Source organism: Podarcis pityusensis (assembly GCF_964106645.2).
Source record: "Podarcis pityusensis genome assembly, chromosome: 16".
In the NCBI taxonomy this organism is placed as follows: domain Eukaryota; kingdom Metazoa; phylum Chordata; class Lepidosauria; order Squamata; family Lacertidae; genus Podarcis; species Podarcis pityusensis.
In genome coordinates, this window is record NC_138041.1 from 33,482,672 (window position 1) to 33,507,405 (window position 24,734).

General features: G+C 44.0%; 1 protein-coding gene across 21 annotated transcripts in view; it reads right to left on the minus strand.

Moving 5' to 3' along the window:
- The window catches only part of EP400 (E1A binding protein p400), a 73,550-nt gene that overhangs the window by 38,580 nt on the left and 10,236 nt on the right, over positions 1-24,734 (minus strand). For 18 of the 21 annotated variants that reach the window (XM_080984989.1, XM_080984997.1, XM_080984999.1 and 15 more), the window contains 18 exons: positions 23,885-23,972; positions 23,427-23,534; positions 22,187-22,581; positions 20,201-20,503; positions 18,057-18,242; positions 15,534-15,674; positions 14,930-15,011; positions 14,295-14,347; positions 13,496-13,553; positions 9,580-9,669; positions 8,136-8,237; positions 6,771-6,964; positions 5,938-6,115; positions 5,666-5,802; positions 2,794-2,963; positions 1,846-2,020; positions 1,579-1,715; positions 461-647 (listed from right to left, as the gene is read on the minus strand). In XM_080984989.1, the coding sequence (XP_080841115.1) occupies positions 461-647; positions 1,579-1,715; positions 1,846-2,020; positions 2,794-2,963; positions 5,666-5,802; positions 5,938-6,115; positions 6,771-6,964; positions 8,136-8,237; positions 9,580-9,669; positions 13,496-13,553; positions 14,295-14,347; positions 14,930-15,011; positions 15,534-15,674; positions 18,057-18,242; positions 20,201-20,503; positions 22,187-22,581; positions 23,427-23,534; positions 23,885-23,972 (2,784 nt within the window). The remainder of the gene's footprint in view (positions 1-460; positions 648-1,578; positions 1,716-1,845; positions 2,021-2,793; positions 2,964-5,665; positions 5,803-5,937; positions 6,116-6,770; positions 6,965-8,135; positions 8,238-9,579; positions 9,670-13,495; positions 13,554-14,294; positions 14,348-14,929; positions 15,012-15,533; positions 15,675-18,056; positions 18,243-20,200; positions 20,504-22,186; positions 22,582-23,426; positions 23,535-23,884; positions 23,973-24,734) is intronic. The other 3 variants (XM_080984990.1, XM_080984988.1, XM_080984998.1) reach the window with 2 other exon arrangements.

A 24,734-nucleotide genomic window follows, 5' to 3' on the forward strand; every position in this document is an offset into this window, starting at 1 on the left:
GCTGTTCTGTGCAGATAGAAGCAGACTTGTAAAGATCACCCTCTACAATGCCCTTGAGTAAAGCAGGAATGGTCATAAAACAGATAATTAAATGGTCGGTCTGTGAGCACTTAAAAAAGGATGCTGAGATTACTAAGATCCAGCATGGGTTTCATAAAAACAAGTCATGCCAGATGAATCTCTCTTCTTCTTCTTTTAAAATAGAGTTACAAGCTTGTCAAAGTTTGGTCTTGCTGTTCTCCCCTCCCATCACTGCACACGCAAGGCAGTATGTGGCCTGCAGGTTCCATGTCAAAGTACTCTTGCAGTCCACTTGGTATGAAAAGTTGGACCACCCTGCTCCAGATGCTGCTGAACTACAACTCCCATCATCCTTGTCCCATACTGGCGGGGGCTGATGGGACTCCAAGAATATCCGCAGAGCCACGGCTTCCCAATCCCTGTCCACTGTTTGACTCACCTTCCAAGCATCACGTTCAAGTGCTTTTAAGACCAGCGAAGCAGTTCTATACTGCAGTGTCTCTGAGACATAGGAGGAACTGGAGAGCCGAGGGTTTATCAGATCAGGATGGTTGCAGATCTTCTGCAGCTGCATCAGAACGTGAAGAACGCTGACAAAATGCCCACTTTTTAGAGCATCTTGGGTTCTGCCAAAGGAAAGAAGCATGTCAACTTGAATCAAATGTTAAAAAAGCCCCGTGAAACATCCTTCATCACTTGAACCAGTGTTTTATGGCTGTGGTGCAGATTCTCAAACGCTAATTTATTACACAGTACTTGTATCCCACTTTCTTTGGAAAGCTCAAAGAAGCTTACATGAGACACAAGGCAGTCTCCTATCAAAACACTAATCAGATCCACAGCAGCTTAGCTTAAGCAATTCTGCAACAGTGGGCACTCTTCTTAGATCTGTAGTGACAGCATTTTTAACACAGGTACACACATTCCATACTGCAAGTCTCCACACCTGATAACTGAAGAGATGCAGCCCATTCTACCTCATTCTGAGCATGTGTTGACCAGGACTCTCACAATTCAATTATGGCTCTAAAAGCGACGTTAAAATTGTAGCTAGGACTCCTTTCCCCCCTAACCCTCGCTACAATACACTGACTAAATCCTGACTTAATATGCCAGAATATACATGAGTTATGTGTGCTCTTTGCAGCCAGTCTGTTCCTCCTTTCACACAAGAAGCTAAGCAAACCAGGAACCCACTAGTCAATCATACTTTCCTGTTACGTGCAAACCACCTAGGTTTGGTTAAAGGCTTCCCAAATGAGCAAGATTCAGAATCCAATTTTTAAACCATGTTTCTGAATCTGGCTCATTTAGAAGTCCTCAACCACACTTCCTAGTTTGAATGCAACATGAAGTTGTGATTCCTGGTTCATTTTGCAGCTTGCACAGGAGGAGGAATAAAGCAGCAACAAGGCTTTTTGTGCAGGTGCTTACAACTAAACTACATCCTATTATTTGAAGGTGGCTAAAGAGTTGGTTAGCACGTTAAACGCAATCTGAAATTTCTGCATTGTGAACTGCATAACCAGCATGTTCAACAAGTTGCATATCTCATACCCTGGCTGCAGAATGACATCTTCATACATCAGTTTTTGTCTGTTTGAAAGCCGACACTTAAGCACGTGCTCGTATTTTTTGGTTAACTGCTTTTCAACATCTCTTTTCGATCTTCGCAAAATAAACGGCTGGATCATCTGGGGGGGGGGGGATGAAAATAGAAAAACCAAAGTTAACATAACTATTGTCTTCATTAAATTAAAACATATTACTAAAGCAAAGCTGGGAGAGCCATGCATGCACTCAGACAAAAGTCAGGTCACTCACTCGGTGTAACCTGATGACAAGTTTGTGGCAGTAATCCTGATTCTCCTCATTGGCTGCTTTTACTGGGAAATCCAGGTAAGGTTTGGAGATTCCTGGAATCAGGAAGTGCACCATGGTCCACAATTCCATCAATGTGTTGTGCAGAGGTGTATCAATTAGGAGCAAGCGGTGCTGGCTGTGAAGAACAGTTCAAAATGCTATGAAGGGACAGTTATCCCACTGGTGTCCATCTAGCAATTTACTAGAACTAGTAAATAAAATCAAGAGGGGGGAAACCCCACACAGGTAAAAAGGAAACACATTCAGGCCCCAGTTAAGATGAGGAATTAACAATAAAGTTGTCATGTGATTATCTATGCCTGGCTCAGGTTTCCCTTAGAAATAGCAACTGCAGTTGGGTTCCCCAATTAGAACTGAAGTGGGGTGGGGCATGATTCTAAGACAACTACTACTCCCATTTTCTCAACAAAAATTACACTGCTCAGCTGCTACTTGACTACAAAGGTGCCAACACGCCCCCTCTCCACATTCTGTGGTCCAGATCTATCTCCCTGCAGCTGTCTTCAGAACAGACAATCACATGGCAAAGATATAATCTGGCCCTGGCCTTAGATGTTATTTTGAGAACTCAGTATGATGGGAGCAAGTCTTCAGCTTATGCTCATCTGCACTCCAACCTCTCATGTAAGACAGTAGTGTCCTGTACCACTGAATACTGTGCTCACCTGTATTTGGGATGTCCCATTTAGCAATTTCACCCCCCTTTCAACCCATAGATTTCTTCCTGGTCCAAACAAAGATCACACAGCCACCATGGCCAACTGTCAGGAATAATGGGAACTGAAGTTGTTCGACAATATCTGCAGGACCACAGGCTACCCACCACTGTCCTAGACCAACATAAAGCACTATGAAGTGCAAGGTGCAAAACTTCTACATGTGTCAGACCTGCGGAGACTGAAAAGTGCTTCCCAGTGTTTCTCCGTCATGTTTTTAATCTGTTGCATCTCATCAACAATGAGGTACTTCCATCGCATCTTTGTGAAGGCTTGGTGGCCTTTGAAGAGCTGCTTGTAGGATGTGATGCACACATTGAAGCGGTTGGGTTCCATCCACTCCTGCAAAAAACGAGGGAAGGAGATGACTATACTTGTCAAAACTTTCAGGCAGAAGGCAGAACTTCCCAAGCCTATGGCTTTATTCAAAATAAGGGGATTCATACAGTTATACGTGTGGCACCAGGCAGGCAAGATGGATGAAGAGCAAGGGGGTGGTGAATATCAGTCTTTTGGCTGCTCCCCCTTTGAGACAACTTGAGGATTTCCCCATGCCTTTTCTTTCCAGAAATCACACTGCACTTTAAAGCATACTTGCTAAACCACTAAGGATTTAGTACAGCGTCAGAGAGAGTAACGATTTTTTATTTTTACTGGTCCCTTTGGATGCGATTGACAATGTTCACTGGTTTTTATTATTGCATCTTATTGCTCTGTTCTAAGCTGCCTTGAGGATGTTTATTTAAATAAATATCCATCAGCACACAATACACTTTCTTCCCTCAGGCAGGCCCCTGCCCCTTACCCTGTTTAGACTCTGCAAAGGGATGGGGAATTCTTGCAGCAGCTCCTTCCCAATGAACTGCAGCTTCTTCAGGCAACAACGAATAAGCAGGATCTACCCGGCAAAGGGGGTCACTGAGCCCAGGGATAAGAGAACAAGTTTTGCAAACTGATTGCAAACTGATTCCCTAGCTGGAAAGATACCAGACAGCAAGGCTAGGAAAGACCTTTGCCAGAGCTCTTGAAGAGAGCTACTGCCAATCACAGTAATGAACTGTTACGTCTTACAGAATAAAGGCACCTTCATACGTTTGTATTGTATTTTCTTGCTAAGGCCCCTCGCAAATGTAAGGTACGCAAAAAACATCCAGATTCGGGACAAGAAATCATGCCCATCTTGCCTGCCTTCTCAAGATTCTGACTTGAGGGCAAGGAAAAGTCCTGGCTACCTCAAGGGCTAAATAATTTGTTGTTAAATAAGCTTGCAAACCCAAATCAAAATCCCTGTTGAGGTGTGCAGCTCCATAGATAAAACAGGAATATGGGAAGCTACCTTACACCAAACTGCCTTAGCAATGACAAATCAAGACAGCATCTTAAAAAGCAGAGACATCACCTTGCCAACAAAGGTCCGTATAGTTAAAGCTATGGTTTTCCCAGTAGTGATGTATGGAAGTGAGAGCTGGACCATAAAGAAGGCTGATCGCCGAAGAATTGATGCTTTTGAATTATGGTGCTGGAGGAGACTCTTGAGAGTCCCACGAACTGCAAGAAGATCAAACCTCTCCATTCTTAAGTAAATCAGCCCTGAGTGCTCACTGGAAGGACAGATTGTGAAGCTGAGGCTCCAATACTTTGGCCACCTCATGAGAAGAGAAGACTCCCTGGAAAAGACACTGATGTTGGGAAAGATGGAGGGCACAAGGAGAAGGGAACGACAGAGGACGAGATGGTTGGATAGTGTTCTCGAAGCTACCAGCATGAGTTTGACCAAACTGCAAGAGGCAGTGGAAGACAGGCGTGCCTGGCATGCTCTGGTCCATGGGGTCACAAAGAGTCGGACACGACTAAACGACTAAACAACATCAAAATCTACCTCAATCTTGTCTATACTGACACACAGGGGCTCCCAGGGTTTTTAGACCTTTGGAACCCTCCATGGAGATGCTGTGAATTGAACTCCAAGCCTTCTGCGTGCAATGGAAAAATTCTACAACTGAACTGCTGACCCTTCCTCTTGGTCTAAACTACTACAGGGGATCTCCTGCAAGGAGCCAAATCCACCAAAACTGAATTAAGTGCTGCTCTGAGCAACTCTAAGGAAGGTGGGGGGGATATAAATGCAACCAATTTATTTACTTACTGCACTTATATCCCACCTTTTTCTCCAAGGATCTCACTGTTCTCCTGCTCCTCATTTAATCCCCACAACAACCATGCAAGGTAGGTTAGGCTGAGAGGCAGTGCTGACCCAAGGTCACCCTGTGAGCTTCACGGCCACACCGTCCGTACCCACAGATTGTGGAATGTGGACTGTGTCTCACGACAGGGGTCAGAAGAGGCCTTCAGGTCAATGGAAGGCAGTTATCTCTGTGAGTTGGCACCATTTGCTATTCAACAGCCCAGGTCAATCTGCCTCATCCCTCTTGTGCATGGGTAGGGAACCTGTCTCAGCCTAAGGGCCACTTTTCCTTCTTTGCAATCCTCTGGAGGCAAATTGCATGTGGCAGGCATGGCCAGAGGCAAAAGTGGGCAACGAATGTGAATTTTTGCCTTTGTACAGCATGCTAGTTTCTACACATACTTACACACCCTTCTGTATCCTCTATCCAGGCAAGCAAGGGGCATTATCAGATTTCAAGGAGACATTCCAGCTAAGGAAAACTACATAGTGATCCAGTTAAGATTGAGCCCTGGGAAGGAGATCTGACCTGTGGAGATTTCCAAAGGCTAGAGGCCTGAAGGGACACATTTGTCTGCCAGGTCTGATGCTCCCCCACTCCTCCTTTACAGGCAAAAGCCTGGAACCTGGGGTGTGACATCCAACTGCCAGGGGCCAAAAGAGCCTGAAATGTACATACACTATTCCTAATATATTGCACATATATTTTGGATTTTAATTTGTGTAAGCTACTTGCTTGCTAAGCCAATCTCAGCTGGAAGATGGGGCATAGCTATAGTGAATGAGAAATATAGGTGGAATTTTGCTCAGCCGTCAGATGTTGAATTATTTTTTAAAAAATATCTACAGAGTGCTGTACCTGTCTTTTTGTTCGAAGTTCTTGCTGGCTGCCAATGTAGAGCAGGATTTTCAACCCAGGGCACCATCGCTTCAGTTCAAGCTCCCACTTCAGTATATTACAACTCCGAACAACAATGAGATGAGGGCCCCAGTCACCTGGCAAAGGGAAGAGAAGCAGCAGGATGTAGGAGAACTGTTCCCTTCTGAGGAGCCCAACGCTGGCATGAAAGCCAGCCCTGGACCATTTCCCATTTCAGTAAATAGTAGCCGCAAAGCAGAGGGCAGGCTTACCCTCATTACACGCCAGATGTGCAAAAAAGGCAATAACTTGCACCGTTTTGCCAAGCCCGGCTTCATCTGCCAAAATGCCATTGAGATTCTTCTTGTACAGCTTGGCAAGCCAGTCCAATCCGATCTTCTGGTACTCTCGAAGGGAGCCGTACAAGAGGGGAGGAGTGTTGTATTTAACCTGCAACAAAATGACATGCAGCCCCACACTTTAAAAACTTCCAAGATTCCTTCACAGGACAACCAGCAGCTTTTTACTAAAGTAGTAAAGTTTATTTCTAAAGATCTAGACAAGTTTTCCCCTTCTCAAACAGAATTAGTAGTAGTATACCGCCCTTCATCCTCAGATCTCAGAGCAGTTCACAAAGAACTTGTCCTGGATGCCAGTGGATATTTGTTTTTAAAAATATGGGGTAATTCTGTTTAGCCCACCGCCACTTTCTATCTAGCAGCATTAACCCCACCATTGCAGAATTCTTTCATAATACAAATGTTAAAGGAATTCCAGGGGCACTCAAATGGTCAATTGAACAAAAATGACACCTTCATATCAATACTTAGGCTTCCACAGAGGAAACAGTTTTGTAAGATTGCTGAGCACTCAAACTAAAGATCACTTTTGCACTTGTAAAACTATGGATTCGGGGGTGGGGGTTGCAAGAAGGCGGCAGCAGACAGGAGCAATCCTGTGCATACTTATCTGGGGGGAAAGTGTAGTTAAACATAGCAGGTCTCACTTCTGAGCCACTGAGTTTAGAATTGCACTGCAAGAATGCGGTGGGGACATCTCTACATGCAGTCAATTGTTTGCCACATATGGAACAGAAACTACTTACCGAAGTTGTGATCCGGGCGCTGCCTTTTGGCAAAAGCGCTTCTGCTGCAGCCGCTACCTCTGCAATGTCCCTCCCATGTTTCTTAGTAGGAACTGCTCTCTCAGCGCCCTTATACTGATCAATGCTAAGGAGAGAGTCGATCAGGATAACTTCCTTCTGGACACTTTCCCTTTCAGCTGTGTGGTCTTCCATCTCTGTCAAAACGATATACCAAATAATCGATTTTGCACAGGCAGAATCATCAGAGTAACACCTGAACATTAAAATATTTCTGCACATACTAGAATCCAAGACAGTGAATCCAGATGAGAATGGGATCATAAACAATAACCCAGCGACCTAGATCAGGAAAGGGTAACCTGTGGCCCTCCAGATGTTTTGGAGAGACCAACTTCCATATACAGCTCAACTAGCACAGCCAATAGGCAAGGCTAGTGGAAGTTGGGAGCCCAAAAAGTGAGCCACAGGTTACCTACCCCGCCTGGTTTAGATGGCATTTCATCTCAGCCTGCAGGCTTTCAGGAGACAGCATGAAGCCATTCCACTGTCAGGAAATATAGAGCAGAGCTGGTCTTGGATTCACTGGGTGGCCTTGAGAAAGTCAGTGTTTCTCAGACTAACCCACCTCTTACAAGTTGCTGCACTTCTAAACGAAACAGTCAAGAGAACAAAATAAAAATTAAACAGCAGAATTGTGAAAGGGTCTTTGGAAAAGGCCAGCACATTCGCACTGCCCCACCGCTGAGAAAAAAAAGGAAGAAATCATGCTTTGTTAAGTAATGCAGCCTGATCCTTGGCGGCCACCAAACAAACCAAAATGCATGGGACAAATGCACACTGACTGTAGGGATCCTGTGCACATGAGTACGTCCGATACCTGTTAACATGCATAACTGAGGAAATGTTGCTAATTGTTTACACATGCTTTGAATTCTCTTCTCTCCTTTGTCTTCCTCCCCTGCAACCTTCCTAACGTTAAAGCATGAGCAAATAAACTGTTGGTGTATTGTAGCAGTTTAAGAATGAATATCCCCTTATAGTTCAAATTTACAAGGTTGCAACTAGGTGGTCTTAAACAAACTCTCATACTCAGCTTTAATTCCACCCATCATCTGCGATAAGATTATAATGCTGACAGAGCCGTTGCACGGATTCCTAGACAGAATCCTCTGAAAATTCTAAAGATCTACATCAATATGAAGTATTATTATATTAACCATCCCAAGGACACAGGATGAAGGTAGGCTACTTAAATTTAAAAGAAAAAAAAAAACACATCTGCGGAACTGTGGATGCAAAACATTCTCCCTAAAAAGGTCAGAGCAGCTCAATGACATTTTGGAATGAAACGCCACCAAAATATACCTTCTTCACTAGTCTCTTCTTCAAGCTTTGGTTGGGGCCAGTGAAAATTCTCGGCAAAGGCACCTTCATACATCTTCACCAAATCATCCAACGACAGTTCAGCTAAATGAGATTGAAAAAGCAAAGTGTGATGCCGTTGCAGTTACTTAGCACCAAAGCAGAGCACGATGAAAACCATTTTAGACAGGACAATGTTATTTTTAAAAGGGTACTTCCTAATTAACATCCACGCAAGGCTTTCATGTTAACATCAACAGAGCGCTTTTAAAAAATGTTTCACAGATGGATGGAGCGGTGTCATTTTGGAAGGTATTCATTTCTAGAGCAGAAAAGACATTTTTTTTGTCTGCATTCTCAAGCTTCAATTTAATTAAGATCACAAATGAGGTTAAATGCCCAGGCTCACCAGAGAGCAGAGTTCCCACAGACATTGGGAGGGCTGGGAGAGGAAAAAGAGGACTCATTCACAGATGCAGAGTCTGACCAGGGGGAAGGTGGTTCAGCCTCCTTCTGGATTTCTTTTTCTCAGCTACAGGGGCATTATGTCACGCCACTCCTTCCCTATCACCTCTCTTGAGTTTTTGGTTTTTTCCAAATGGATCTCCATGCTCCTTCCACAGCTGGTCTCATAAGTGCTCAAACCAATATGGAGTAGTATGACCAAGTCTAACCAAGGAGCATCTATGGATGATGGGAAGCGGAGGGGGAGGGTAGAGAGAAAGACTCCTGATCCGAACTAACCTCCTTCGTTACACACACACAATAACTTAGCATTATGACCAAACCAGAGGTTATGGCTTGTTTCACACAAAACAAACCATAGTGATAAGTCAAAGTTTGTTCTTGGTTTGCCAGCCATGATTTGTCTGGAGCAAAACAAACCAGAATTCACTGGTACAGATGGAAGACTAAGCCAAGGATTGTGGTTTGTTTCCCCGTGCACTAGCAGGGAGGAATGAAACAACATAAAGATCAGTGTGTTCACAGTAAACCATTCGCTATGTGTGAACCAGACCATCATGCATTTCTTATCTGTGCCATGTTCCAACATATGAATTGGAAAGCGTTTTGAACTCCAAGAGTCTAGCCTACCACCTCTCCAAATATATAAGAAGTCAACAAGAATATCAGTGATGCTAAGGCTGAAAGCGTAAATGGCGTTTCCGTGTGCTGCGCTGGTTCTGGCTCGCCAGAGCAGCTTCATCACGCTGGCCATGTGACCCGGAAGTGTCTCCGGACAGCGCTGGCCCCCGGCCTCTTAAGTGAGATGGGCGCACAACCCTAGAGTCGGACACGACTGGCCCGTACGGGCAGGGGTACCTTTACCTTTACCTAAGGCTGAAAGCAGCATGCAAAGAGAAAGGGATATATTCTCAGGCATATATTTCAGGCATATATTCTCAGTCATTCAGTGGAAATGCTATTCAGAAGTCTTTGGACTCACCTTCCTTTGCCAAAGTGGATAGCTCACTTTGATGATTGACATTGCCTTCTTTAGCTTCCTGCTCTTCGATGGTTTCCTCTTCATCTTCAACTAGAAGACAACACAAATTCAATGTATCAAGTTGAGTGTAGGAAGCTGCATGGTGCTGGCAAAAGATTCAGCTTGTCACCTTTAGCGTTACAATATATAGCCTTCCCACCCTGCCCCTGTAAAAAGAACTAAAAATCAAACATAGTGCTAAAGATACACCCATCCATAATACATGCACCTAAGTTGCACTGCCATTAACAGGGACATACATAACCCCAGTCAAGCTTGCAAAAATCTACCATTTGCCCGATAACAAATGTTGGAAATGTAAAGAAACTGAAGGTACATTCTTTCACCTTTGGTGGACGTGCCCAAGGATTAAGGTTTTCTGGGAGATGATTTATAATGAATTAAAAAAGGTATTTAAATATACCTTCTTGAAGAAACCAGAGGCCTTTCTCCTGGGCATAGTCGGCCAATCAGTGTTAAAGAAGGACAGAACTTTCTTTATGTATGCTACAACAGCAGCAAGAATACTTATTGCAAAGCACTGGAAGACACAAGATCTACCCACACTGGAGGAATGGCAGATGAAAATGATGGACTATATGGAATTGGCGGAAATGACTGGCAGAATCCGAGACCAGGGAGAAGAGTCGGTGGAAGAAGATTGGAAGAAATTTAAAGACTACTTACAGAAATATTGTAAAATTAATGAATGTTAGAACGATGACGGATTGAAGTTAAGCGGTTTCTAGCGGTAATGGTATAAAAAAATATGGAAAAATTGGTTTTTAATATGTAAAAATTTAATGTTATAATTTATCAAGATTAAAGATTAGGATTAAAAAGGAGGGAAAGGAATTGCTGGATTAACATATTGAATTGGAATACAAAAGAGGGAGGTATGAGGAGGTCCGGGAAACAAGTAAATGTAAAAGAAGTGATGAAAAGATGGAATTGTTTTTAACTGTTTTTTCTTTTTTGTATTTTGTATTTTTCCTTTTTATTGTTAATTTTCTTATTAATGTGATTTTTCTTCTTTTGAAATTTTAATAAATATTATTTTAAAAAAACAAAAAAACAGGGACCAGCATCTCTTGTAGACTCCAACTCCAAGAGCTGGGGTCCCCACGGCACCCCCAGATACGTACACACACTTACCCTTAGCACCAGCTAAGATGCTGATATTCTCTTTCTTTAAGTCTGAAACCTTTTAAAGTTTGGAACTTTTTTATTTTTAAACTTGGGCAACAACTGGACTGGCTGGAAAACAATATGTAGCCAGTGTGGTGTAGTGGTTAAGAGCGGTAGACTTGTAATCTGGGGAACCGGGTTTGCGTCTCTGCTCCTCCACATGCAGCTGCTGGGTGACCTTGGGTTAGTCACACTTCTCTGACGTCTCTCAGCCTCACTCACCTCACAGAGTGTTTGTTGTGGGGGAGGAAGGGAAAGGAGAATGTTAGCCGCTTTGAGACTCCTTCGGGTAGTGATAAAGCAGGATATCAAATCCAAACTCCTCTTCTTCTAAGCTGCCCTGCCTTCTTCCCTTCACGTATTTAAAAGGAAAGGGAGAGAGTGGGGTAGCTGGAGAGGAATCTGAGCTTTCCACACTCCTGCTGAAACTCCTGGTAAAGGTGCCATTACCCAGTAAGTTTGAGAAATGGAGGCAAAAATAGGGTGTGGCTTTTCCCCTGACCTTTTGTTTGCTGCTTTTTGAGAAGGGATGTGTCAGGGAACTGACATCGGAGCTAGAGGCGGAGGGAAGGCTCTCAAATGATGCTGGAGAAGGGCCCAGCAGGGAGAGAGGCAGCTCAGCAGATGGGGAAGCAAATCAGCACAACACCCCGGATAAAGGGGGGCAGATGGGGGAATCGGCGAGATGGCTCCAGGACTCTTCACCGGACACCAGCGGGGAGAGCACGGGTCCTCCGCTACCCACGCCCTCCCTGCGCAGAAGACTTCCGCGCAGGGAGAGTAGGAGGAGACTTGGCGTCAAACAACTTTTATGTTGGAAAAAGTTTAAGAAACGCCCACTGACGGATTCTGCTAGCGACTGAGGCAGCCACGAAGTGAAGGGCTGTCCAGACAGAAAGGTTTAACCAGGCAACATAGCCAGGAGAGGCGGCAACTTACACACGAGCAACCCATACTCATTACAGGATGCTTCCTGCTTTTTGTGTATGCCTATTTTTATTTATTTTTATTATGAATGCGGCAGTAGTGTGTATATTGTTGGTTTGTTTCAGAGGAGCTAGCTGCTGCAAAGGGAGTTGCCTGTGCTTATGTGGGGGAACACATGTGGTATCTTGCCTGCTGAGGTGTGTCTCTCTGAGCATGACCAGTATTCCTTTAAGTGAAATGGGCACTATGTGGTGCCTATAACAGTTTCTCATTATTTCGTAATGTGCCACCAGGCCCCAAAAAGGGTGAGGACACCTGGATCAAGATTTTCACTCGAGGACCTGTTCCAGGACTTCGTGCCTTCAAAGATGAGGCAGGCAGCTACCAGACATGACATGACCTTCTTCATGGTCATCTTCTACATACTACTACATCATCATCTAATTAAATTTATACACCACCCTTCAGCCAAAGATCCCAGGGCAGTTTAAAATAGAAAAACACAAAAACCACATACCATAACAACAAACAAAACAATAGCACACACACACACACACACACACACACACACCCCGTTTAAAAGGCCATAGATTGTTCCACCTGTTTGAAGTGGAACGTTTCCGCCTGGCGCCTAAGGAGATGTAATGAAGGTGACAGGCAAGCCTCCTTGAGGAAAGCATTCCACAATGGGGAGCCACCACCCATTCTCTCGTGGAGAGGGCACGTGTAGAAGGACCAGAGTATAATCACAGGGTCCAGGTCAATTCATATGGGCAGAGATGGTCCTTGAGGTATTGCAGTCCTGAGCCGTTTAAGGCTTTAGAGGTCAAAACCAACACTTTGAGTTGGGCCCAGAAACTAATTGGCAGCCAGCGCAGCAGAGCCAGGATTGGAGTTATATGGTCAAACCATCTTGCCCCAGTGAGCAAACTAGCCGCTGAATTCTGCACTGCTTGAAGTTTCCAAACCAGTAATTTTGTGGCATTTAACAGATTTCTGTATTTTTAAGCTGTACTTTTCTCTCCCTCTCTTTCCACTCTAAAAATTCACTAATTCCTTTGGGTTTCTGGTGTGGTTTTTCCATTGTGATAGCAATTTAAATTATTCTAAGCCACCCTTGGGAACTGCATGGCTGAAAGGCAGCTATGTGAGTTCCAATCCTTTACAAAGTCAAAATGGCACCATCCATGGACAAGTGGGAGGCATTGACAGGGTCAGGGAACTCACGAGGTTTGCAGAAGTACCAACAAATCTTTAGGAAGAATACCTTGAGGTGACAATCCCCATCCCCTATAAGAGCCCAGTGAGCACTGAGCGTGCTCAGTAGCCACAGAATTCTGACTGACCTGGTGGGGAACCTAGAGATAAGGGGGATGCAATGGAGCATCGTGAACAGGAGCTTTCCACACCTCACCATTTTCTGCAGGCCCCATCTGTTTTATCAGATTTACAGAGAAATGGGTGAGATCAGCTGAGATTAAAACAGTAGAGCTGAAAATTACTACAGTGGTACCTCAGTTTACGAACAGTCCTGTTTACAAACTATTCAGTTTACGAACTCCACAAAACCGGAAGTAGTGCTCTGGTTTGCAAACTTTACCTCGGTCTATGAATGGAAGCTGAACAGTGGAAGGGCACCGGCGGCGGGAGGCCTCATTAGGGAAAGCGTGCCTCGGTTTAAGAATGGATTTGGTTTAAGGACGGACTTAAGGAACGGATTAAGTTCGTATACCGAGGTACCACTGTATATTAAGTGACCAACCTTCATCATCTGTCAATGAAGTGCTTGCCTTTCTTTTTCTTCCAGATGTCCATGGCCCCTGAAAATACATATAAATGTTTCCAATAAATTTTAAAAGCAGCAAGGGAATTATTGGTATACATGCCACACACAGTAATATCTAGAGGAGACCTCTACCTAACACTTCCTGTTTGAAACAAGGGTCCCTAAGTTTAAAGTCAAAATGCAATTACTTCTTCCTGCTAACTTCATCAAAGGAAAGACAAAAGATTCCTACAACTCAGGCATATTTCCTTGTATTTGTAAGATCCAAGCCCCATCCATAAAGTGTGCCAACTTTATGTCATGACTGGCAGCTGGAAAACTAAGAGAGACATCGACATAGCTCTTGCTTCTTGCTACATTTCACTATTCCAAATAAAACTTTGTGAGGATCTTAACCAAGCTATTGAAACACATTGCTTCTATGGGTCAAGAGGATAGGAAAAAGATGCATTTCTATATGGGCCTCTCTCTATAAATCAGAGTTGGAAAACCACTCACCTGCAGGCCTAAAGAGGCCCACCAGGACTCCTGCAAGGCTGTTTCACCTGCCCTACACTTGACACTGTATATGATCAGATGCAGGGCAGGTAAAGGTCGGGTTTGGGTGAGAAGGGTTGTGCGCAGGGCTTCCTTAGCACTGACGATCAGCTGATTGTCAGCGCTAGGGAAACAGTGTACAAAAACTGTGTCACCTGACATCCCATGGGATTTAGTTAGGGGACTCCATGATATACTTTGCTATTTGCAAAAGCCATTAACCTATAGATAATCTTACCACGTCTGTTTCTTTGTCCATAAGAATATCTTCTAAATGTCTTGCATCTTTACCTGTAAAATTGTTAGGTGTTATGCCTCTTATAAGTCACTAAACACTTCCTGCATTTATTAGCCTAACATTTATATTTCCTAGAAACAAGGGGAAAATAAATACATAGAAAGAGAAAGGACCCAATGCTACGTACTCTTGCACAGTAAAGAAGAACAGGTGACTATTCGTTGAGAGACCATAGGGTTCATTGTGAACCTTTCGCAATTCTCAATGCAAATACAAGAAATATAAAATGTTAAAGCAAATATAGAAGAATAAAAAACTGTCTATAACTTGCAATGTAAGGGAAACACTTAGCATTGCCTGTCCTGTAAAGTTTGTATTAAAAAAAAAAACTTAACCTTTTAATAAACAAAGATTAAGGCAGCACTAGTAGGAACAGCATGGAGAGCAAGCAGATTAGGGTAGTTGTTTAGTTAAGGCATCTCCAAATGTACTGCAGAATGCAAAGGTATTTACACCATTCTCAGTATACTACCGTAGTTATCAGCGGGCATTCTATCTTTGAGCAACAACACACATCCTGCAATTTATGCAGCGGCCTCGTTTGCAGAAAGCAATCCAAAAGTAGAAATTCTTACCTCTCCTGGAATGTCGTCGCTTTAAATTTAACGCTTTTCTCCTTTTCTCTTGAAATTCAATCTGAAGCTTTATTTCCACAACCTAAAGGTGGGTATGAAATGTGACAGACAGAACCATCAGCTAACATTGAAGACCTTAAAACTATCTTAGTGGAGATAAGGCGGTTGTATCCTACAATTCAGGGCATCCAATTTTTACTTGTACTCCTCTATATACTGCAACCCTCCACACCAGCAAGGGAGCAGCTGCCAGCAGCTCACTCTGCTCCCCCCCTTCAGGAGGCAGTGAAAAAAACAACAAGATATGGAGAAGATTTAAGAGAGCCAAGGTGGTAAAAGAGACTGCTAATCGCTGGAAGCCACTCAAAGAGCCTTCAAATAGGAGGTTAAAATGCTTTAAATGAAGTATTTGATATTTTAAACAAATAATTAAACATGACGTGCAAAGCAATATATACTGCATGTCTACTCAGAAGTTAAGTTTCACTGGGTTCACAACAGGACTTATTTCCACGCAAGGTTTTATTTTGAAGGATTGTGGCATAAGGCTTTAAAAACCAATACCGCTTGACTGCTGAGTGGCAAAGGAAAAGGAAAGCACTACCTGCTCAATATTAGACCAGAAATACTCTATTTCTCTTGCGATCGTCGCAGCAATGCGCCTCAGCTTGTTCTGTTCTTCTTTCCTGGCCCTCTCTTCATTAAGCTTCTTTTCTTCATGGTATCGAGCCACAGTCCGGACCATCTAATAAAAATAATATCACCGGACAATGAGAAAGGATTCTTCCATGCCAATACACTTTTGTTTTTTACAACTATGTGTACGGCCATTTTAGCATATGTAATTATTGAGTAGCCAGCTTCCAGGAAAACTGCTGTATTGCAGGTTAGCCTATTTGTTCATCCATTTCAGTACTGCCTGCTCCAGACTTTCCTAACCTGGTGCCCTCCAGATGTTGTTGAGCCACAGCTCTCATCACTCCTGACCATTAGCCACAGTGACTGGGACTGATGGGAGCGCAGAGTGCAACAACATCTGGAGAGCACCAAATTGAGGAAAGCTGGTTTTCTGTGGCTGGCAGTGGCTCTCCAGGGTCCCAAGCAAAAGGTTTTCACAGCACCTGCTACCCAATATATTAAACTGGCAATGTCAGGGACTGAACCTGGGAGCTTTCATGTAGACTGGGAGTGGGTTATGGGCTCCACTTTTGTGGGACTGAAAAGCAAACTGTCAAGTGAAGGCAGAAACAGGAAATTTCTGGAAAAAGAATTAGACTTTGTCAAACATAAGAGGATGCGGAAAAACCAAAACTAGGTTTTCACTGTTACTTCTGAAATTGAAACAGAAACTCCCTAGCATAGAGGACACTGAGCCCTCCTTGTCACTTAAGCTTTCCCAGCATTAAGATCTTACTGCAGGCTTTGCTCTTTGTTAACAAAAGCCATTTGAGGGCTTACACGCCATATTAACAACAATCGTATTAACCATTTGTTAGGGGAGACCAGGAATTTCAATATCACAACCAGGAAGGAAAACCTCCATTATACTCAAGCACAGGAGAAATTTTAAGAAAATAAAAAACAGAAAACCTAAATTTGCGAGGCAAAAGAGCCACCATGCCTATAGTCTGGAAACAGTGCAGTCCCTCAGAACAGAACTTGCCTATTCCTATTCTAGCTGTAGAGGTTGGATCCAATGCTGTCACTTGAGGCTCAGGTGGCCTTGGTGGCACAGAGTGCCTTCCATCAGCTTTAGCTGGTGGCCCAGCTGTACCCCTACTGGGCAGGGATAGCCTAACTTCTGTTGTCTATGCTCTGGTAACCTCTAGGTTAGATTACTGCAACATGTTATGCATGTGGCTGCCTCTGAAGATGGTTTGGAAACCAACGCTGGTGCAAATTTTTTATTATTATTACTACTACTACTACTACTATTACCATTATTATTTTTCCTGATGGGACTTGAGGCAGCTTACAGATAAAAATAAGAACCTCTAAAAACGTAGTAAAAAAAACAATAGTTAAAAAGCAATTAAACACTAATAAAATGAAAACTATATACATACTTAAAAAATCTATTAAAACCATATCAATAATTACGAAAAAGCAGCATGGCACCGGCACTTTCATTAAATGCAGTCAGTTCCCTAAAGCCTGTTGAAACAAGTAAGTCTTCACCAGCCAGCAGAAGGAAAAGTAAGGAGGGAATCAGTCTATAGCTGCTCTAGGGAGAAAGTTCCTAAGTCTGGAAACAGCTACTGAGAAGGCCAGAGGCCGGGTTGCTCACTGGCACAAGACAGTTTGAGCAAATAACACCAATCCTGACCTGACTGAACTGGCTGCCAATCAGTTTCCGGGCCTAATTCCAAGTGCTGGTTTTGACCTATAAAGCCTTAAAACTGATCGGGACTGCAATACCTCAAGGATCGCCTCTCCCCATATGAACCAACCCATACTCTGTGATCATCACCCAAGATCCTTCTTCGTGTGCCCACTCCATGAGAAGACATGTGGTGGAGACCCCATTTGTGGAATGCTTTTCCCAGGGAGGCTCGCCTGATGCCTGCATTACATCTCCTTAGGCACCAGGCAAAAAAGTTCCTCTTCAACCAGGCCTTTGGTTGATTAAACAATCTACAGCAGGGGTCGGCAGCCTGAGGCCCATGGGCCACAAGAGACCCATGGGGGTCGTTTAACCAGCCCATGGACTCCCACTCGGTCGGCTCCCGTGCGCTGCGCTAAACCAGCGTGGAGCAGAGCAGAGCCCACCTTCCGCGATGCTTGCCAGCTTCCCATTGGCTGCAGGAAGCTCCTTCAGTCAATGGGAAGCTGTACACACCTCCTCTGTGCCGGAAGGAGCAACGGAAATAGCATTTGCGCATGCCCACCGCAGCATCTGCGGGAACGGGAACCAGCCCAAGCCACAAAAACTTGCCGACCCCGATCTATGGCCTTTTAAATGTGTCTGGGGGGTGTTATTGTTTTGGTTATAATGTTAAGTAGTTTGTGGTTTTATTTTGAGTTTTTATGTTGTAATGTGCCCTGTGATCTTTAGATGAAGGGAGGTACATAAATTTAATTAACAACAACATTTTGCCAATACAGTACAAATGAAACACAACAATACCTTCTTAGCAGTGGCCATCTTCCACCTCCTTTCTTGAGCAAAGTCTGTTGCCATCCACTGCATTTCTTCCAGGAGATAATCCCACTGAGATTTGGGTCGGGGAGCCTCTTGAAGTTTGGGCAGCCGTCTCAGAGACCACAAACCTTCCTTCCTCAGCTCTGCTATTCGTTGATGGACTTGGTTTTCCTTATTGAAGCAAGCAAGCAATAAAAATGGGTGTTGTTGGAAATAAATTGTACTTCCAATAGGCCAAAGAAAACATCAACAGGAACAGGTGAAAAGGTAATTCAGCTACCTGAAGCATTGTCATGTAATATATTTCAGGGGGTGGAGGGGTTACAGCTCACTGAATGGAAACAAGTTGGATTAAAAGGCCCACTTAAATAAAAAGGCACAATGGGCACCTGTCATGAATGACCTTTCTGTTTTGGATTGAACACTTTCAGTAGGTAATGGGTTAAGTAATCCTTCTGCCCAGGAAAAGTAGGGAATATACTGTAATGTTAAGCTTTATGACGTATCAGGTCAATATATGGAAGAATCAGCTCCTACACAAAATGGATGGCTGAGGTCACCTCAGGAATACATCCACAGGATGGCTCCGTCAGTGTAGACTACTCACGGATAGGACCCCCAGTTCAGATATTCTGTGAGCTGCAATTATTGGCCACCAGAAAAGCTACCTTCAAAGTAAGTAGTTAAGTGGCACCTCCTTATCAGGTTCAAAGAAAATGAATGTGAGAGCTTCAGAGGACCCTCTCAAGACTCCAAGATAACCTATGGACTACATGAGGGTTGTAAATGTGGCTGGATTCCTTTATTTCACAGTACGAAAGAGGGAGATGAAGCCTGCTTGTATAGGCTGTTGGGCTCAAGTCCCTGGTCCAGGCCACCCTGAAGAGATCTTAGTAGTCTAGGCTTTTTCAGCAGAAGCACCTTATGAAGGCCTTCCAGGTTGTCTCATATATTCCACAGGCTACACCTCCAAAATTGAGGAGAGCCTACTATTCAGTCACCAGGATGCAGCCAGCTAGGATCTGGGAGCAGTACCGGACCCTAGGAAAGTGGGACTGGGGGAGATGTCACACTCACAGAGATTTCTGAAATCTAAGGCCTCCTCAGTCATTGAGGGGCAACCAGAAACACAGAGTAGCCCTTTCCACCTTTTTTTCTCTCAGCACTCTGGACAGGCGGAGAGGATGGGAATAAAGACATACAGGAGGCCCCTCAGCCCAGTAGAGTGAAACACATCTATGCTCTCTGCTCAAATGAAAAGGTACCATAGGAACGTAAGGTGGTTTTGCATTTTCTGGAGATGCAAAAAAAATTCAAGAGAGGAGGGCAGAAGCACACTTGAAGTACCTCTTGAGACAAGGCCCACTTTCCCAGATCCATAGTTTAGAAATTCAAGTAATAAAATTTGTCCTATGAGCTGTGCCAAGACGGGCAACAGGTTGGCCTCTGTTCAGATGAGAAGGGATTCGGTCTGGATGCTTAGGGTGTTGGGCCTGGGTATTGCTGTCTGTTCACACAGGCCTTGGTTGTTATATTGTCTATCCTCACCAGGACATGGAATTAGTAGAGAAAGGGTTTAAAGGCACATAGGCCAAGGTTCATTGCTCTGACTTCCAGTCAGCTGATGCTATGTCTGGATACCTAGAAAGAACACACCTCCCACACTGCAAGATCTAGGCAGTTTATGCCCCATCCCATCAGACTGGCATCTGTGGTGACTTATCAGTTTATCAGGATTGAGATGGGTGCCCTGTGGTTAGCTGCTATCTGAAAGATCAGGAAACCTGTGGAAAGAGAGGCACCTAAAGTAATCTTTCCTGAACTATGTCTAACTGGGATGGTAAAAGAAACCGTTGCAACTGTCTGGAATCAAATCACGGCTAGAGGACAAACGCAAGTTCTGCTTTTGATCTGCAATCAGGGAAGGTTGTTCTGAGAAACTCAACAACACTAACAAAGGGTCTCCTTGTTCATTACCGCTAATCGTAAGGCAGATGATATTGCAAATATTCTCAAGCAGCAGCAAAAGAATCCAGCCATCACCTCAAAGCTTCTCTTTTTTAAAAAAATGAATAATCTGTGTGCATACTGGGAATTCTGGCATCGGATTGTGCGGTGGGTTTTCTTACCAGCTTAACTTGTTCTGCCAGCTTCTCTTGGGAGCTGTCCTGTGCTAGAACTGTTGTATTTTGAGCCGGACTCTGAATCTTTGGTGCTGCTGTCACAGCCAAGCCTGGGGGCTTGGAAGCAATAGGAGAAGTTGCTTTATTTGTCGCTGGCGAAGTTCGACTGGTTTGTGTCAGGTAAGTGAGCTGTGGTGTCACGCTGGAAACAGTTGCTGGTGGGTTGGATGAGGTAGGAGGAAGCACACTTGCTGGAAGACGCTGGGAATTTTGGACGGTGTCTGCCGAAGGTCGCGCTGGGGTCACTGCCTGTGAAAGGCACACATCCATGTTAAAAAGACCAAGTGAAAGGGGTTCAGCAGTGAGACACTGCTGCCATTTGTAATACAGTATGATACAAAGACACACCGACCAAATATTGGCCTAATTATGCAAACCAGGCTGTTTCAAAGAAAATACTACTGTAGCCAGTTACAACAGCACATAGGAAACACCAGCTGTTTTAGCCTGTGAGGTGCCTGGTGCGATGCCTTTGTACTGCAAAGATGAGCAAACAAGCAAGCGCCATCCCAAGCTTGAAGAGCTACAGTTTACCTACAAGTAAAGGCCATGTCACCCAATGTCAGAAACTGAGGGTAGCCTTTGCATTCATCATCCCTAAAAGCAGCACCCATCACATCCATTTTCCTTGTTCTATGGAAGTCAATGGAAGCCACTGAGAACTGAGACATCCTTAATCTTGATTAGCCTCACTCTGGGTGCACAAATATACACATGTAAGTAACACAAATTATTATTATTATTATTAGTAGTAGTAGTAGTATCATCATCATCATCATTTTATTTATACCCCGCGCATCTGGCTGGGTTTCCTAAGCCACCCTGGGCAGTTTCCAGCAGAATATTAAAGGTAAAACATCAAATGTCAATTCACCTTAAAGATGTTTGTTCTCATGAATTTATTCATTTATAGCTTTTTAAGTTGCAGTAAGCATGCCAACTGAAACTCTCTGCCAATTCAGGGGTTCATACTACATGGTTTGGATTCTAACATCTGTAACTGTAACCATAAAACATGAAAAGCAGGGGAGTGTTGGGAGACAATGTCAGTTACACCCCCCCCCCAATAAATCTCTTCATTCTAACTTCAGCTTTCACCTGGTGGGGGGGGGAAGCAAACCACAAGGAATGTTCAAATCTAGACCACCTATGAGCACCTAGATAGGCATTGGTTACGATGTGTAAGAACAAAGTATGCAAGTCGTGTATCCGAAATGAATGCCTGTGCATTCTAGCTGCTTCTCTCCTGATGTGAGCAGTGACTGGAAAATGATCAGCTGCCCATCTTGCATGTATTTTTAAGAAGGCATTTCCACATGTGTGCACCCTGGTATCCTGGTATCACACCTGAATAGAAAATAATTCTGTTAGTGGTACCCCTGTGTTGAAGCCTGTTTGCATGACTGCTTACCCTCCATAAAAAGGAACAAGCTGGTCAGCTGCAAAACACACATTTGACTGGCCAGTTATGTATTTCTAGACGGGACCTGCCAGCCCCTTACTTTTCCATGTATTCACTCAAGTTATATGCAGCCCTTGGTTCAGGGCAGCAAAAAATGAAATGATAACACATTTGAAACATTTTAAAGTTGTAAAAAAAGTCTAAAAACAACACAATAAAACATCTGATTTTTAAAAAAAATCATGTGTCTAACAGGCCTGCTGAAAGAGAATGTTTTTTCAACAGGTGAGTCTAAAGGAATACAGTGATGGTACCTGCCTGATATCAACAGGCAGGGAGTTGCAAAGTACAGATGCTACCACACCAAAGGAATGACTTCTTGCAAATGCAGAATGGAAACAGTGTGGTGCCTGTAGAAGTGCAGGCTGGAGTTCCTGAGATTGCACGTATAGACAGATAAATAAGATAAATAAACATTTTGGATAGACTTTTCACCAAGGCTACATTTTCACATGCTCCTGCCCAAATACCTGTTGCTGTGCTGGAGCTTGTGCTTGGGATACCTGGGCTGTTATCTGCCCTTGTACAAGTGCCGCTGACTGAACCTGCTGCTGAAGTGGCACTTGAACTTGGCCATGCGGCACGGCAGCGGCAACGGATACGCTTTGCGGCTGGGCCTTCACGTGAATCTGAGGTTGCGCCAGAGAGTCTGTGATCGGTGGCTGTGGCGGCTGCGTAAGCTGCAGGGTCGCTGGGAGAGGCGGGAGGGGGACATTGCTTGACTGCAGCCTCCCAGGCAGCTGAGGCGGAGGAGTGTGGAGACTTGCCGCATTCTGCACAGGAGGCCCTTTGGAGGGGTCATACTGTTGCTGGCTCTGCTTCTGCCCAGTGAGCTGTACCACTTGAGGGGTGGGAGGCATTCCACCTGCAAGCAAGAAGAAAAATGGAAAGAGCTGAATTACACAAGCCAAGGCTTTTGGACTTGTAGGACACCAGAGCATGTCAAGGAGATAAAAGTTAACTCTTCACAGTGGTACCTCCGGTTGCGGAAGGGATCCGTTCCGGAGCTCCGGTCAGATCCTAAGGTTTCTGCAACCGGAGAGACCGCTTCTGCGCATGCGGCAAAAATTCAGAAATATACTTCCAGGTTTGCCACTTACGTATCCTGAAGTTTACGTAAGCGGAGGGATACGTAAGCAGAGGTACAACTGTACTTACTTTGACACACTTACAGCATCACTTAAAGTAAGATTAGCATTGGTGAACCGCAGTAAGAAATTCGGTCAACATCAATCTACCATGCACAAAATCTTATGGTTTTTTCCAATCATGAGTCACGTACACACAACACAACACGAACAACTTTATTAAATGGTCACCTACATGTCCTATGGTCTTAAAATGTTGTTGACACGGTTAATTGTAAGCAAAAACAAAACAAAATACGCACAAATGCAAGAACTAATGTGGAATTAAAATGAAAAACGTCTAAAAGAGAACCACCCTTCTTGCAAACTGGAAAACTCCCAAGTGAATGATTCTGCATCAACTCGCGTGGCCATTTTCCAGGCCCACATGCACTACTGGAGCCTACCGCTCAGCTCCTTTGAAGGGAACGTGGCATTTCACACCAAATATTAATTTACAAGGGGAAAGCATAGGGCAGAACCTGAGATCTCAGAAAGGCTGTGTTTTGTGAGGTTTCTGCTTCTGGTGCCAACGCCCCCCCTTGCTAAATTAATCTGCGGTTGGCATGTGGCAACACAGTACCTTGTGCTGTTGGCATGAGTTGTTGAAGAGGGACTCCTGAAGTCACACCTGGATGCTGAAAAACCATCCCATGACGGCCCACTTCAATTCGGGGTCTCTTAGACGAATCTGGTGATATTCAAATTCCATTTACGGCAGGGTATAGTGGAAGGGGTTCAGGTTACAGTGTTTTAAAAAGATGCCCCGTGAGTTTTAAATTCGGCTTTCTGTTTATCTACAGCTCTACTGTGGAAAAGTACAGCATCAGGGCAGTAGTTGGCTCAAATGCACACCATGCCCATGTGAAATCCAGCTTACTGGCTGTGGGAGGAGCACATGGCATAAGCCAAAACTCCCATCGCAACGAACAGGCCACATGGTCACACTGAAGCACGCTTTTTAAAAAGCACTAGATTTAAGATGGTCCTGGTGTTAATAGCCGAAAGGGATGATCAAAGTTCCACTGAAAGGAACCATACCTGCTGATGTAAGTGCCTGTTGTCTCTTAAAAGCTTCAATTTCTATGGTATTCACAGTTCCTGTTACTGGAGTCCCTGCATGCGCCTGCTATTATAAAACAAAAACAGAGCAGTCAGAATTCAATTAAATCCTCAACTTCTTTGACAGAACCTTATATACACGAACCCTTCTTTAAATAAGAAAAATGGTGCATGAGAAAATCTAGGGAAAAATCTGTCCAAGAGCTGCTGGCCATTTTTTAAAACATGTCTATAATGAAGGAATGTAAAGCAACTCCAATATACTTACCTCTTAGCTTTCAATGATTGTTATTAAAGATGATTTTGAATCTATTTTACAAAGAATATTCATTTTTATATGACACAGGTAACGCTACAGAAAGGGAAATCTATGCAGCTTTCTCTCTTTCTTTCCTAACAAAGCAAAGTTAAGGTAAAGGCTTCATCCCCCACAGCTGAAAACCTTCATTTGCTTGATCCTGGAATGAAATCATAACCTTTTTTACTTCACGCATGGAGACACCAAGAATTTGGTGCTTTCAATGCTACAACCAATCCCACCAAGATTCTGTGCCCTTCCCGTCACCCCCAGTTCACAGGGACCATCCAATTTCCCCAAAACAGTAGATGCCAATGTATGCAAGAAACAACAATGCTAGGACAGACCAATCCTCAAGATACTGGAGGCAGAAATCTGAAAACGAAGTGGGTACCAGCAAAAGTGATTCATTAATCCAATCACCATACAAGGGCAAAAAGTCCATCATTATTATAGGCCTGTTGAGTGGAGGGAGGGCTTGTAGTTCCCCCTGGCAGGAGAAGAAGCCTCCCCCATTGGTTCCCCCCAACC